The sequence below is a fragment of the Syngnathoides biaculeatus genome, chromosome 12 (genome assembly GCF_019802595.1).
Source record: "Syngnathoides biaculeatus isolate LvHL_M chromosome 12, ASM1980259v1, whole genome shotgun sequence".
In the NCBI taxonomy this organism is placed as follows: Eukaryota; Metazoa; Chordata; class Actinopteri; order Syngnathiformes; family Syngnathidae; genus Syngnathoides; species Syngnathoides biaculeatus.
This window is the reverse complement of record NC_084651.1, coordinates 16,745,997-16,761,605: the sequence shown is the minus strand read 5'-3', so window position 1 is coordinate 16,761,605 and position 15,609 is coordinate 16,745,997. Positions and strand designations below refer to the sequence as shown.

The window sequence follows — 15,609 nt, the reverse complement described above, 5'->3', positions numbered from 1 at the left end:
ATACCTGTGGGAACCATTTTTGTTCTTTTTTGCAAATCTCAAAGGACACGCACGGCCTACTTTTAACGAGGCAGAACATGCTTATGTTACCTTGGCAATGGTGGAAAAAACAGATTTGATTAAAGCAATTGGAGTAGTGGGGGTTGAGGGGAAAATTGCAAGAAAAAAAAAAGAAAAAAATTGGTGAAAGTGTGAGAGCATTTCAGAGTGAAATGGGAGGTGAGCATTGTGACTTCTGGCGGTGCTGGCTAAAATGGCCCCGTGAGAAGAAGAGGAAGAAGAGAACGTTTTCATCACTGTAATCATCCCAAAGCCAATCGGTGGTGGTGTCGTGTGTGTGTGTTCCGTATGCATGAGGGTAAAACTTGACATTGGAAAACCATTCATGTGCACCCACATCAGCACCACCACAAGAACGACGCCTTGGCCGACTGGCTTATCTGCTCACATCAAAAAAGCCTCTGGTGACTAGTAATGGTTTAACATGGACGTTTTATCGACTCTGAAGACACCCGGTATGTGAGCTGCGTTGGACCCGAGACAAGATCAAATGAACATTATCCAGATCACCAAGATTAACATTGATCTAATTTGCAAACACAATGTTAGCCCTTTGGAGCTCAAGGTCGAATTTGTGGCTTATTTGTTACTTTGGTGTGTCATGACAAAGACGTGACTGCATAGTGACTTCCTTACACACACACAGGGTTGAAGGAGAGTAATAAAATAAATAAAAACATGATTAAGTTACATGTGCAGTGAATATCTGGCCACTTGGAGCAATAATGTACTCGCTGACCATATGAGAAGAGCAAACCGCTGATGACGACGTTAACCTTTTGGGTGTAATACTGTGATGTGCTCAAGGGACACAACACAGGTTTTAATTTAAATTTGCGACCTTTTTTCTATGTCGCCATGCTTTTTTTGCAGGTGATATGGTTATTATTACAGTGGGAAGATTGTAATGAATTAGTAAAGCTCCATTCTAAATGTCATTTTGAAATTATGATCACTGTTAAACTTGTAATTTATGTAATTTCTATACATGGTTTGCTCTGCTGTCATAGAATTGGCCCACCGATCTGGGAATCAATGTGATTAGATGTGTAATTCTGCATGCCCTCGTAGTGCCACTTGGCATTTTACTTGTACTAGGTAAAAAAGGAACGGTGTGACATTTTCCAAACGTGCACTGATCTTCTTCTTTTCCTTTCGGCTTGTCCCATTAAGGTTCAGCACAGCGTGTCATCCTTTTCCATGTAAGCCTCCCACCTGCATCCTCATCTTTGCCACCAACTTCCATCATGACTTCCCTAACTATCAAACTTCTCTTCGGTCTTCCTCTCACTCTCTTGCCTGGCAGCTCCATCCTCATCACTGTTGTGTCTCACCTCTTTCTAAAAAGCCACACATCCCTCTTCCTTTCTCAGCTTCCACCACATGATTCGCTGCTCTGCTTTAATCGTCTTAATCTTCCTCTTCACCACCAGAATCATCTTGCACACCACCATCTTATGCTGTCTAGCTACACTCTGACCTACCACTACCTTACAATCAGTATATAATAACACCCTCAATTTCAAGTTTCAGCCTCATCACTTGATCCAATACTCATTTCCCCTCCAAGACATTCTTAGCCAACTCTTCCTTTAAAATAACCCCTTTCTCTTCTTCATTTCTCTTCCCATCTACTCCATGGTAAAACAATTTAAACCCTACCTCTAGCTTTCTAGCCTTCTAGCCTTACTACCTTTCCATCTGTTCTCTTGGATGCACAATATATCAACCTTTCTCCAAATCATCATGTCAACCAACTCCTGACCTTTTCCTTTCATAGTCCCAACATTCAAAATCCCTGAGAACATTGATCCACTTCAATATCATGAAGGTAGATTACAGTTAATTTGATTGTGCTTAATGTGTTTATAATGAAGGATTCTGTCCATGAAATCATATATTGATTTGTTGATTTCTTTGAAAAGCTCTTTTAAAAGATTGTAATTCTGAATATTATACAACACTAAACCCATTGAAATTATTATATTATTTTTATATATATTGCCTGCAGGCATGCACATAACTCCTGCACCCTGTAAGGAAAAAGGAACACACCAGCAAACACAAAATGAAAGCGAGAGGTATGCGAATGATGTTCAATGGTGTGAGTTCTGCGCACCGGCTTTGTCAACTTTTTCACGTTTTTTTTTTTCTTTTTTGTCGTTGTAAAGGTACAGGAGAATTGTCAAAAGTGTCTCGCGGTGTATTTCCAATAGAGGTGGGGATGTGAATGCTTGTGTTTTGGAAAGCAAAGATTTATTTCTCAAGAGAGTTTGCAGCATCTGCTGAGACATGAGACTAAATGACAGTTCGCTCAGTCTGGAGCTACAATTTCCTTTGCCTGGTTTTAATCACAGAAATGTGGGGAGGGGGGGTTCATTACAAAAAAAGAACAAGATTAACAGATGTTACATTTCGCGCACTAATTAATATATAAAACTAAATAATAATTTATCTTCATATGAAGACCTTGTCAATAACAAATAGGCACTTTCTCAATTTGCATTACAATATATTCAACTACATATTAACTCATGTGGGTGGCCACTTAGTAAAGTGCAGACACCGTCCTCCAGTGGATCAGCACCATATTTGACACTTTCAGAACCACTCCAAATTTTGCCGCAAAACTTCATGTGTTACTTGCTATAAATAAACCGTTAAAATAAACGGGAATATTCACATTTCCAATAAATTCTAATGCCACTTTTTATCTGTATCCATTTTGTGATTTCAGTATATATATTTTGGGGGGTAATCCTGCTTATTAATTGACAAGGAACCTGCTTAAAAACATGGCCTTTGTGGTGGACATAATAATACACAGAAATTAGTATTAGCTATGTAAGAAATATTCCCAGACTGTTGTGTTCATGTCCATGTCCATTTTCCAAGCCGCTTATCCTCACAAGGGTCACAGGAGTGCCGGAGCCTATCCCAGCTAACACCGTGAATTGGCCGCCAGTCGATCACAGAGCAGACCAGACTATCGTGATAAACTACAAACTGAGTTTTCCTTCTGCCACATCTATAAAGAGATCCAGGAGTGTTTTGCTTCATTCAGTGCGCAAGAAGAGGCGAGAGTTGTGGCAAAACAACTCAGGGCTGCTTCACCATGACAACGCACCTGTTCACAATGCGTTAAGCATCTGACAATTTCTGATTGAGTAGAATATCGCTGTGATGGAGCAACCGTCCTTCTGACCTGGCTCCATGTGATTTTGTTGTCCTTTTTCCCAACCTCAAGGGGTTATCCAGGGCACCCATCTTGAAGACGGAAAATGTCAAGATGGCTGTGATGACAGAGCTGCAGAAGACACAGGAAAAATCTTTCCAGGAGTGCATAAAGGCATAAGAGAGAATGCCATGAATGTGTGTTAGACTCCAGAGAAATGACTGTACTTCAAAGGGAAAAAACAGTAAATTGGAGTTCTTCGAACTTTTCTGACACACCTCCGACTTGGTCATCGCTATGCTAATGCTCTCCTACACCGAGCACATTTTAATTGAAAGACAACAAAGAGTAAAAACAGGATAAACAATGGCTGACCTTTGTAGTGCTTGCCTTTCTTCATTTAATTCAAAGATTCTTTGTATCTCACTTGGAGACCACTCTATTGCGCGTTATTCCAGAGGGATCTTCTATTTTGAATCGACCTGAAAAATCCGGAAAATAAAGTAAAGCGTAGACAACGTCACACAGCAGGCTTGCAATCTTTCACCACAGTGGCCTTTCTGTGTTGAGATCTCCGCAAAAGGTCACCGGAATTATAGATATGAGACATGTCACCAGAGGTGCTTGTGGTGATTATTTGAAACCCTATGAATGTGAATCATTGCCTCCGGAATCTGGAAAGGTGAATTTTTCCATGTAACTCAAAAAAAAAAAAAAAAAAGCACACCTTCCTTTGGGTGTCATCTCTTTGAATAGTCAGCCACTCGTTATTCTGAAAGATTTACCACTGAAATGAAAATTTCCATGAATCAAAAGAGTGCTATTTCATATAGGTGGCAAGGTGACACCAGTTTCTCAATGAGTCTGGGCATAAAACTGGTGCTTTGTGTTGTCTCACCTACACTGCACGAGAGAAAATATGTTTGGAGAAATGTGAAAAGGAGACTCGCACACAGATTACACTATTTATTCATGGAAGCCCAGATATCCTTGATGCTTGCTGTCAGTTCTTCTTTGTTTTTGGTCTGGTCCCCCATTTCCTCTTGATTATACCCCATAGATTCTCAATGGGGTTTTGATCTGGCGAGTTGGTTGGCTAGTCCAGCACTGTGATGGCATCGGCATCAAACTAGGTTTTGGTGCTGGAAGATGCATCCAAATCTTCATATATATTTTCACCAGAAGAAATCGTAAAGTCCACTAAAACATTAAGGTAGACCGTTGCGGTGACCTTGAATTTAAGAAAGCAGAGATCGTCAACAGCTGCATTGGACAATGTACCCCAAATCATGACAAATTGAATATTTCATACTGGACCTCAAGCTGCTTGGGTTCTGTTCCTTACATGACTTCCTCCAAACCCTTGGACCTTGATTCTCAAATGAGTGGCAGACTTCACTTTCATTGGAAAAGAAGACTTTGGTCCGCTGGCCAACAGTCCAATCCTTCTTCTCCTCTTTCATCGCCAAAATTGACAACCCACCCACCCACCACCATGTCTTGGTGTGACCGCATAGCCAGTGTGAAAAATGATAAGTATTTTAGTATAAAGTGAAAAAAGGACTTTTCAGGAGATTTAGAAAGAAAAAAAGGGAGCTTGCTTGGTTTTTGTTATACAGTACTTTATATTGCTGTCATATCATTGCACTCTCATCGGACCCACAGCATTCTCACATGAACAATGTACAATGGAGACTTTTATATGCTGGAAATTTGCAAATTTATTTTAGTGTCATCAATTCAAATGATAAAAAGACAACAGCAAGTGAAACGCATCCTTGCAAGCCTCATAAACCCAAGCAGTCGCATACCATTGCTCTGCACTCTGACATGAAAACAACAGCTATAGTACCCTAAAATTATGTGCAAATGGTAATTTAGTATGCTGAAAAATTGCTACTTATTGGGGTCTCACTGATAAAAATGGTAAACAAAGCGGCCGGACACTCTACATCACTTACTGTAAGCTTACTGTTGGTTAAATGTGAGAAAACTAGTGTAAATCATCACCAAAAATGTGTCTCCCATCCACCCCTGTAAATATCACAATGATAACCAAAGTATTATGGGTTTTATGGATGTAAAGTGTGTTCTTATTCATATAGTGAGAGGAAAATGCTCAAACCTCCACAACATAAAGAATATCAGGCTGAGTGTTCTGATATTTTCAGCGATGTCTGTGGGGCTAAATACTGACGTGTACATACACGTGGTGGTGATCCATAGTTTTCTGACATCAATCAATGTTGCGCTTTTGGCCAGGAGATTGTCGTCAGGTGTCTGCTGATATGACAGATGCCCATGCCCATTAAAGTCTGAAGTCAGCTGATCTCCGTGACCTTACAAAAAGCCTTTTTAAAGACATAAAATCTGTTTCACATTGTCGTCCAAAATTATTTGCGAGGCCATGCTAATGCACCCCCAGAGAAACGGCTTGGTGGAACAGTTCAACTGCACCCTGACCACCTAGCTCGCCATCCTAACCAGCCACCAGCAACACGACAGGGACCTCAAGTTTGGGTCTACAGCCCGGAGAGAGGGAGGGGCTTGCCTCTCAAACTCATGAACCACTGGGTGGGAATGTGCACCATCCGAGAGAAACTGTCTGATGTGGTGTTTCAAATAAAGCTGTTAAGCAGTAGTCCCCTGCTAAGACCAGCTCTTCCTATATCAATCACGGGCATCACCAGAGAGGGAGGCCATGTTGGAGGAACAGACAGAGGGAGATCAGTTCCCTCCAACAGTAGCTTGGGGGGACTCGAGCAGACACGGCGACACCACCGACCCCATAATTATTTGTGGGACTACATCTTGGATGGTACGGTTGCTGAGGACTGCTAACCGGCTAGGTGGGGGGCTGTGTGGCATTGCTGGGAGGCTGGAAGAACTCCCAGATTGCTTTGCAGCACTAAGGATATGACACCGTGATTGTGAATGACATGTAATGACTTGCCTGCAACTGTCATTATATGAGCTAAGATGGCCCTTCAACTTATAATAAAAAAGTGCAAATATTCCTCACTGCCTTGTGAGTACTACAATGTTATGCCATGTTGTAAAGATTCCGTCCATTCTTTTGCATGATAGTTAACAAAAGGTGGAAAGTACTTGTACTTCATTCCTCTAAATAAGTAGATTCGCATGGGCGTCTGTGCTTGACTTGAATAGGCCTATTTATTTTGTCTGGTGACTTTTCATGACCTCACATTTGAAAAACAAATATCTTGAGAAATTGACGTAAAAAGCAGAACGTCACAAAAAAAAAAAGAAAAGGAAACTGACAGTCAAGGTCAGCACATTGGTCATAGACAGCGGAGATCGCTCCACATGCCTACGGCAACACTAAACTACTGGGGACAAAGTATCGCTCGCGGGGGCAAAATGTTCCCTGATTCCACGTTTGTGCACGGCAGGTCGGACGCCAAAATAACAAGGATGAGTGCATGTTTGTGTGACGCGGGGTTGCGCGCACGTCGTACAGTCACTCCGACGGGGAATAAAATAAGGCATGATTTTTCAAACGCGTTTCTATTGAATAAACCATGTACGTTTTGACTCAGTCACTCGAATACTGACATGATTTAAATTATGTGATCACACCAACACATTTATTTGCCTAGTGTCAAAACAAACCACTCACCGAAAATAGTCACGATTTGCTCATTTTTGTCTTGTTTTACCCAATTCCTCTTATGGGGACACACTCTTCTTCTTGTTTGAGTCTATCCCAATTTTTCTCCCGTCGTCAGTGGGATGCGTACGTGTGCGTCATGTGACAGTGGTACAGTGACCTAGTTCGCGAGTCGGACTCGGCGTGCGGTCTTGCGGGTTTGTTTGAATGAGCAGCGCGGCGGCAACGCGCGCTGTGCTGCAGGTGCGCTCCAACCCTACACAGGGTCCACCACAATGCACGTCGGGACGTTTTTATCCCCGCAATGAATCCTGACAATGAAACCAGAGCCGAGAGAAGCGTCGAACCTTACCTTTTTGCTTTTGGCACCTACAAACTTCTCGCCTTCGCCATCGGAACCATTGGAGTGTTCGGCTTCTGCAACAATGTTCTTGTCATTCTACTTTACTGCAAATTCAAGAGGCTCCGGACACCGACCAATTTGTTACTCCTCAACATAAGTTTGAGTGATTTGCTGGTTTCTGTCGTCGGGATAAACTTCACATTTGTTTCGTGCGTCAAAGGTGGGTGGATTTGGAGCCAAGCAACATGCGTGTGGGACGGCTTCAGTAACAGCTTATTCGGTAAGACCAATCCATCATTGTTTTTTCCCTTTATTACTTTTCCTAATAGTTAAGGCATTTGCACCTTTTTTATCCGGCCCGATTGCCTCTCTCTGTAAATAATAACCAACATCTCCTCTTTTGGATTATTATTCTGAAATATTCTGGTCGATGTCCGTATTAGCTAATAAAGATCACGTTTATAATTGTTGCATATAATACAAGCAGGAGGTAACGAATAATCCATCCAGATGGATTCAACAAAACAACAATGTTTTTTACTTCATGTCAATTGTATTCTGTTTGATCACCACACAAATTAATGATGGAGCAACCTAATGTTGTTGTCTTAAACTAACAAACTACTGCTGTGTCAAAGAACCGAACTGGGAAAAATAAATAAACAAATAAATGAATCTACATATATTGAGGGTTTTTTCAGCCACGTTTTGTTGTGTGGATATAAAAGAATTGAAGGTCAAAGCCAGTCATTCTCAATCATCGTCACTTATCTTTCCTCCACATCTTCTCCTCCATAGAAATTTGTGATTTGAATACGGTTTTTGTCCATCAATATTGAACCACGCTGAAAACAACCTTCAACATATCTTATAAATAACAAGGTGTACAGGCTAGAGAATGTTCCAAATGCTATAATAAGTTCTTATCATAGTTTTTATGCGGCCGACATTCAATACTTACTTTTGCTTTATGCATGGAAATGCTTTGGACGCACTCATTGTGCCTCCCGTGTGTTGGTAAAGTATGAATCAATATGCAAAGGTCATTCTGATACATCCACCCAGGCTGTTTAGGAATTATAGTTTAGGAGCAGAATGTTTTTTTTTTTTCAATTATTTGTAGAGTATTCTTGTGGCATGCTGGTTGCTTCAATTTACATGATCCACTAATCAGAGGGAACCAGTTGTCTACTTGATTTCCTGGCTGGAAACACAGCCTCGTGTGATTTGTACTATAAACATGGATGCAGATGGGAAGTGGTTGCTTGCAAAGCTGGTTGGAACTGGATGACTGATTTACATTTTTCATCTAATCAATTGAATTGCGCGTTTCATCACTGGAGTGACATTGAGATGTCCTGTAGATTTGGCCCACATTCAGACGAGAGGACGAGTCTGGATTTTAATGGAGGCTTCAATAAGAGAAATGTTAGGACCGGAGAATATGTGCCCCTCCCGCACTTCAGATGTTGCTCTATGTATGAACAGGGCGACAATTAAAAGCTACACTCGGTTCCGAAATATGTCTTCACAATACAAACACCCTTAAGTGTAATCTAATGAAATCCAGTACTTCTCCAGCTTTCAAAATGCTTGTAAATAATATGATGAAATTACTTTCACAACTAATAACATTTCACTTCCAGGTCAAAATTCTGCCTTGACACAACAACATTTTGATTTGACTGATGCTTTCCGAGATGTAGGGATTTAACATCTATAATTGCAGCTGTAGTTTGTCTCATATTAAAGCGCTTTCATAATATTTAATAAATTTAAATGGCTTTATTCGAAAGGCATGTTGTTATGATTAAGTGCACTCAAAACTACATATTGCATATGACATTCAGGCAAATTGGAGCAGTATTATTTTAGTAAGGGCTTGGATTTTGATACAGTTTTCATTTCATTCTGCAAATAAAAAAATGAAGTCTTCATTCAGTGTATAAATCCTTGCTGACAGAGGTTGGCACTGAACCAAGAAAAATAAAACATAGCTCACATCCTTGTTCTGTGTCCTCCACCTTCAGGGAAAAAATATCCTCTGTTGACAAATATGTCATATCATCCTTGCACCTCCTCCAAAGTATTGCTCAGTGGAGGTTGTTGAAAGGTAAGCCGGGAAGGCTGCAGCAATAATGGGTGTCAGTTCTGGCTAAACACGTCCATCCTGCTGAAATTGGATGTGGGAAGATGAACCCGGACCGCTCCCCTGCGAAGCTTGTCCGTCTGTTTATTGAAGTCGCCTCGGCATTTATCCGCTAACGAGGAGATTAATGAAATATGACAGCTTTGATAAGGGTATTACCCTATGCAATTGGAGGGTTGCATCGATCATATACTGTGTGTGTTCATGTGCGCCTACATGTGTGTGTTTTGACCGAAAACTAACCAAATCAATAGATGGATGGATTTCCGAAACCATGCCAGACAGATAATGATGCCACTGACAGAATGTAGCCGCTGTACAAAGCAGATGTCGTTTTCAAATGTGCGTGTGGGAGACTACAATGTTTGAAGCATTTACAACAAGATTCTATGTACAAAGATGAAACGCTGAGTAGCCTCTGACCCAGATCCTTCGTTCTGGCCTGTCTCTTTTCCGTCACCAGGCATCGTATCGATCATGACGCTGGCGGCACTGGCCTATGAGCGCTACATTCGGGTGGTGCATGCCCAGGTGGTGGACTTTCCCTGGGCGTGGCGGGCCATTGCCCACATCTGGATTTACTCCCTGGCTTGGACTGGGGCTCCGCTCCTGGGCTGGAACCGCTACACGCTGGAGATCCACCGGCTGGGATGCTCTTTGGACTGGGCGTCCAAGGACCCAAACGATGCTTCATTCATCCTTCTCTTCCTTTTTGCTTGTTTCTTCGTACCTGTTGGCATCATGATCTACTGCTACGGGAACATCCTCTACACAGTCCAAATGGTTAGACAATCACTTCTGCTTTTTAATCTGATTCAAAACTTTCATGTACATTATGAATGACTCAGAATAATCAAGTATAAATGGGAAGGGCTCTTAAAAATTCTTGTAAAGGGAACACAAAAAATGGATTGTCCCCAGTAATTAGATGACTGGAACACCATATGGCCACATTCACTATAATCGCATATCTCATGAGTGTTCTGTATTATCATTAACCATCCAATTATTTTTTTTTTACCCACATTTTTCTAAATTGGTCTTACGCATGGGCTGTCACAACTTAAAATTGCATTATTAAATCCCCTAGCGTTTTTGTTTGTTTGTTTTAATTGTTTTACAGCAGTAACGCCGCACTTTTAAAATGGATACAGTTCACAGGATGAAACAAAATAAAAATCTCACAAACTCTTTGCAGAGGAGTGGTTAAAGAAGAACCCCTGTGCAGCCCCAGTTTTTTTCTTTTCTGTTGCTTAGAATTTAGTTTGCAACTACTGTATACTGCGATTTTCTACTCCAATGTTTCCGCTGCATCGCAAACTTGTACTTGGTGATATAAAAGCTCTTGGCGGGGCTAATTTTCAAGACAGTTTAAAAAAATGTAAATTCCCTTCAAAACATGGACTTAATAATTGACTAACTGATTCAATGATTGTTAAGAATTCTTAAATGTATAAAATTAATTATTGAGTAACTGTGTCTTGAAGCAATTGAGGCAACCAATGGGCTCTAGTTGGGTACAGGCAGGGGAGTATTGATTCAATTAACTGTTGTTGTTTTTTTTTTTTCTATAATTGATCTAGGAAACCTGCCCCAATGGCTATTACAAATAAATTATTGTATTATTATTGAGTAGTTGCACCATCATGAGCTAATTAACTGCACTCCTGATGAAATGTACTTTCATGCCAGATATGTTGGCGGAATGGATGTTACTTGGCATTTTCATGCAAATTTTGCACTGGCTGTAGAGCACACACATTACAGACTTTTCATTTCATAAAAAGGAGTTGCGACCTTCACTGACTGACAGACTGCTGCCATTTCCAGCAGCTCTATTATCATCTAATATGCGTTTGTTCCTTCTAGGAGGTTTTTCCATTCTGTCACCTGGTAGTAAAAGAACAAGCGTGTGTACTATAAGTAAATACTACAGTACTTGTGTTAAGCCTGATTATTCCTCCAAAGGTACTCGGCAGGTATGACTCCTGTTTTGTGCGGGTATGTAGCAAATTTGTGAATTCTCTTGATTTGGGCAGGTCACGTACAGAAGTAGTGAAGCGTACCATCTGCAGCATCACGGAGCTGTAGGCTATTAGTTCTCCACGTCTCACTACCGCAAGCATGTGTATTTGCAATCATGAGCTGCAACACCTCACAGCTGCAAGCTCCCAGCCCGTCAGTTCAGTTCCCGAAGCGCTCAGAGGCATGAATGGAGTTCATTACACAGCACAACGTTTGGGAGGGGCTATGAAAATCTTCAAAAGCGAGTGCAGTACTCTGAACCCAACAGAGGATTTATGGTCTCAGGAAAATTGCTCTAAGGACAGAGAAGATTGTACAAACAAAAAACAGAACCATAAAAAAGAAATCCAACTTTCTGACATGGTGTTTTGTGTAGCTCGTTTCTCATTTTTAACCAGTGAATTATTTGAAATCCACCCTCTGTTCTGTTTTCATTAGCTGCGCTCCATACAGGATCTCCAGACGGTCCAGATAATCAAGATCCTAAGATACGAGAAGAAGGTAGCTGCAATGTTTCTTCTCATGATCTTCTGCTTCTTGGTGTGCTGGACGCCGTACGCCGTCGTGTCTATGATGGTGGCTTTCGGCAGGAAGAGCATGGTCTCGCCCACTGTGGCCATCATCCCCTCATTCTTTGCTAAGTCCAGCACAGCCTACAACCCCCTCATCTATGTATTCATGAGCATAAAGGTTAGTAGTCACATATTCATCAAATTGCCTCTGCGTGGGAACAAATACGTATTCTGGAATGTGAGCCCCCAACTGGGACAGCATCAAGCTAATATAACACATTGTTAGGGGTGTTTTGCAAGAGTTGGGCTTGCACTTCCCGATTCTTTCCCCTTTACAGGGACTCTTGAATTTAAACATGTAATGCAAGTCAATGTCGTTTCACTAAAAAGGGGTGTTAATTTTGTTCTCTGATTGTCATTGAAAAAAAAAAAACAGATCACAGCACATGTTTTAAGTGAACAGGCACAATAGCATGTGGGTGGAAAATTGTCACTTTCATTTGTTATCCTTAGCGGGATGTCTGGTGTGCTTGGCATACAAATGAGGGCGTGAATGTCATTGTCACATTAAGCAGCAGACTTTCATCTCTTTCGTCTTTGCTCGCCTCACAGTTCCGACGCTGTTTGGTGCAGTTGTTGTGCTCAAGGTTGTCTTGGCTGCAGCACAGCTTCAAAGAGCGCCCCCTGGCTCCGGTGGAACGCCCCATCAGGCCCATTGTCGTTTCAAGTTCATGCGGCGGCAGAAAGAGACCCAAAAAGAGGGTGACCTTCAGCTCCTCCTCCATTGTCTTCATCATTACCAGTGATGATTTCCACCGCTTCGATGTGACTTCCAATTCAGAGTCATCTGCTAATGTAATTCAAGTGAGGCCATTGTGATCCCCGGACTACAGCCTTCTCATTCTGTACTCGATAGGAATATGCCTTTGGACCTGGCATACAATTCCAAGCGAAAATCACTTTCTCCTGCAGGACTTTTTTAAAGGTCCCATGCCGTCTTTTAAATTTTTTTTAGTTCATAATCTTTGATGTCTTTTTGATCAGGTTTGCAAAATAATTTTGGGTTGGAAATCCTCTGGATGCCCTTTTTCAAGCTATTGTAGTTGGTATTTTAGTCCTGGCACTTGAGACGCTTGGATGTCTCATGTATATTCAATATGTAAATAAGCTTTGCTCTGATAGGATCATAGTTCTTCATTAATTAAATATGGAAAACAGCTCTGATTCGTCCTTGTCAGTATTATTTTGTGGCGGCCAAGCGTTCATAGCGATGTTGCGTTTCGATCTTTCGATGAGGTCCTACTACCACTGTGAAGAGAACTTCACCAAGCATTTGTTGGATTGTTTGCTCGCTAATTGTGAATCTTAGCCAAACGGAGATGTGGGTGAAAAAAAGATATTTTGAAGGTGGGTTCATTCTCCACTCCCATTCACTTGAACATAACTGGTGCACGATGATCTTCGCTCATGCACATTTTGGTGAGAGTGTTCTCAGGCTTTGTTATTTCTACTAGTTACATTGTAAATTCCAAGTAGTGTTAAGTATTGTTTTAAACTAAAATACATGTGTATTTCAAAGACTATGTGTGTGGTTTGGCAGCAATTGATACACATTCACCTAAAAGAAAGAAATTACTTGTTGCCATTTAACTGAGTTCAATGGGTGCGTACAAATCCCAAAGAGGGTGGGTACTTGAATAATTAGTAACGACTGTACATCACAAAACTACAGAAATCTGATAAAATATTAGAAAAAAATCAATTTTGATGGCATGGGACACTTTTAAATAAATCTTTGAATGTGGATGTAAAGGATACAATTCAGCATATCTAAATCACTTACACCTGACAAATTTTAATAAAGAAAATATCACATTTGATATAACATTACATGTGCTGTTAAAATTTACATCTACATTTTTATGCCGTATTTGTGCTAAGTGTAGGATTTTGTCAAGTGGTTGTTGATTTGAACAATGGAATTACATAAGATAAATTATTAGGTTCGTATCCAAAGGCAAATGGGTAAAAATGAGACACTTTATGGTCATACATGCTGGGATTGTACTATTATTGTGTATAGTGATTCAATAAAGATCTCCTATTTTTGACTTTATGACTTTTATATTATCAATTAAAATCTCTCCAGTGCGAAAAGGGATGTCACTGTTGAGAATTATATGGATAAATGAGGAGGACTCTAATTTAAATGAGAGGAGACGAGGACCTCAAAGTCTTGTCAGAGATTCTTTTCGTAACCTCCTGGGCTGAACGCTCTAAATAGAAGGTTGATTAATTGATTTCCAAAGCTGTTTGAAAGCAGGCACAAGGTTTGTTTTTATCTATCTGATGTGTGTGAGAAAGGTTCGAGGAGCAGTGTCACAAAAGATATATTCACAAAATATGATTTGGTTTTCCACCTGTAATGTAATCACCCCCTAGTACACTGTATAACTGTGACCTCAGCGTTCAGCAGCCATTGAACTTTTTGCCACATTCTTTTGCATGCATATCCGCTCAACATACAGTATCTGCAAAAAAGGTTTTGTGCTGTTAGCTTCAAGGGGAGGAGGGCGCTATGGCAGGACAAGTTGTAGTTATTTCACCATAACAGTGCGTCTGCCTGCAATGCCCTGAGCATCTAACAGTTCCTACTCAAGAGGAACATCCAACAGTCTCCCTACTCACCTGATCTGGCTCTATGTGATTTATTTCCTCTTTCACAACTTGAAAGGGATTGCTAAGGGGACCTGTTTAAATCCAGTGGCTAATAGAGAGGAAATCATCCATCCATTTTCTTCGGCGCTTATCCTCACAGGGGTGGTGGGGAGTGCTGAAGCCTATCCCAGCTGTCAATGGGCAGGAAGCGGGGTACACCCTGAACTGGTTGGCAGCCAATTGCAGGGCACATAGAGACAGACAACAGTTGCACTCACAATCACACCTATGGGATAATTAATGTTGCATGTTTTTGGGATGTGGGAGGAAACCGGAGTGCCCGAAGAAAACCCACGCAGGCACTGGGAGACCATGACAACCTCCCACAGGCGGGTCGGGGATTGAACCCGGGACCTCAGGACTGTGAGGTGAACGCTTTCCAGCTGAGACACCGTGCTACCGGATTCATGCAAGTACAAAGGGAACAGGCAAACTCCGTAAAAGGCCTAAGCTCGAATTCAAACCCTAATGTCCTAATAACTTAATCACCATGTTGCCATATTTAATTCAAATGTTATCACTTTTGAGTCAAACTTTATGCAAAACGTGAAACCAAGTTTCGTCTCAATAGGATTGCACATTTGGTAGCTGTATATTTTTATGTATTTTCAGCACATCTGTTTCTATACAAGTACATCTCAATAAATTAGAATCATGTCAAAACCCCAATTTAAATTAGTTAAACACATTACATAGATGCTCTGCCGACAGTGAATATTTCATATTGTATTTATTAGAGAGAATTTATATTGATTATACCTTAGAGCAAACAAAAACACAAAATTCACCATCTGTTGAGACAAAGATATTATGTAACAATCAAAAATGATTTCAATGCAGAAATTAGGCAGGAGTTTGGCCTCTGAAATGTATTTTCCCAAATGTTTCATGAATCTATATGATACATGAGCACAGAAATAAAACTACTTATCTATTGTATTGTAATTCATTGATTTGTAACTGAACAGTTGTAATTTGTTTTGCCTTTGTGGGTTG

At 40.8% G+C, this 15,609-nt stretch overlaps 1 protein-coding gene across 1 annotated transcript; it reads left to right on the top strand.

Annotated features, from left to right (window-relative positions):
- The first annotated feature begins 7,161 nt into the window (after window positions 1–7,161).
- On the top strand, window positions 7,162–12,861 carry opn3 (opsin 3). The gene is made up of 4 exons (XM_061837617.1): window positions 7,162–7,489; window positions 9,822–10,141; window positions 11,822–12,073; window positions 12,508–12,861. Exons 1-4 carry the CDS (start codon window positions 7,171–7,173, stop codon window positions 12,772–12,774), a joined length of 1,158 nt encoding a protein of 385 aa, XP_061693601.1. The 5' UTR covers window positions 7,162–7,170; the 3' UTR covers window positions 12,775–12,861.
- The last annotated feature ends 2,748 nt before the right edge of the window (window positions 12,862–15,609 follow it).

Bases quoted from the DNA above. Each gene is read 5' to 3' on its own strand.
- opn3 (XM_061837617.1), top strand. From the start codon at position 7,171: ATGAATCCTGACAATGAAACCAGAGCCGAGAGAAGCGTCGAACCTTAC. The intron at 10,142-11,821 runs GTTAGACAATCA...TGTTTTCATTAG, and splicing joins TCCTCTACACAGTCCAAATG to CTGCGCTCCATACAGGATCT. The intron at 12,074-12,507 runs GTTAGTAGTCAC...CTCGCCTCACAG, and splicing joins ATGTATTCATGAGCATAAAG to TTCCGACGCTGTTTGGTGCA.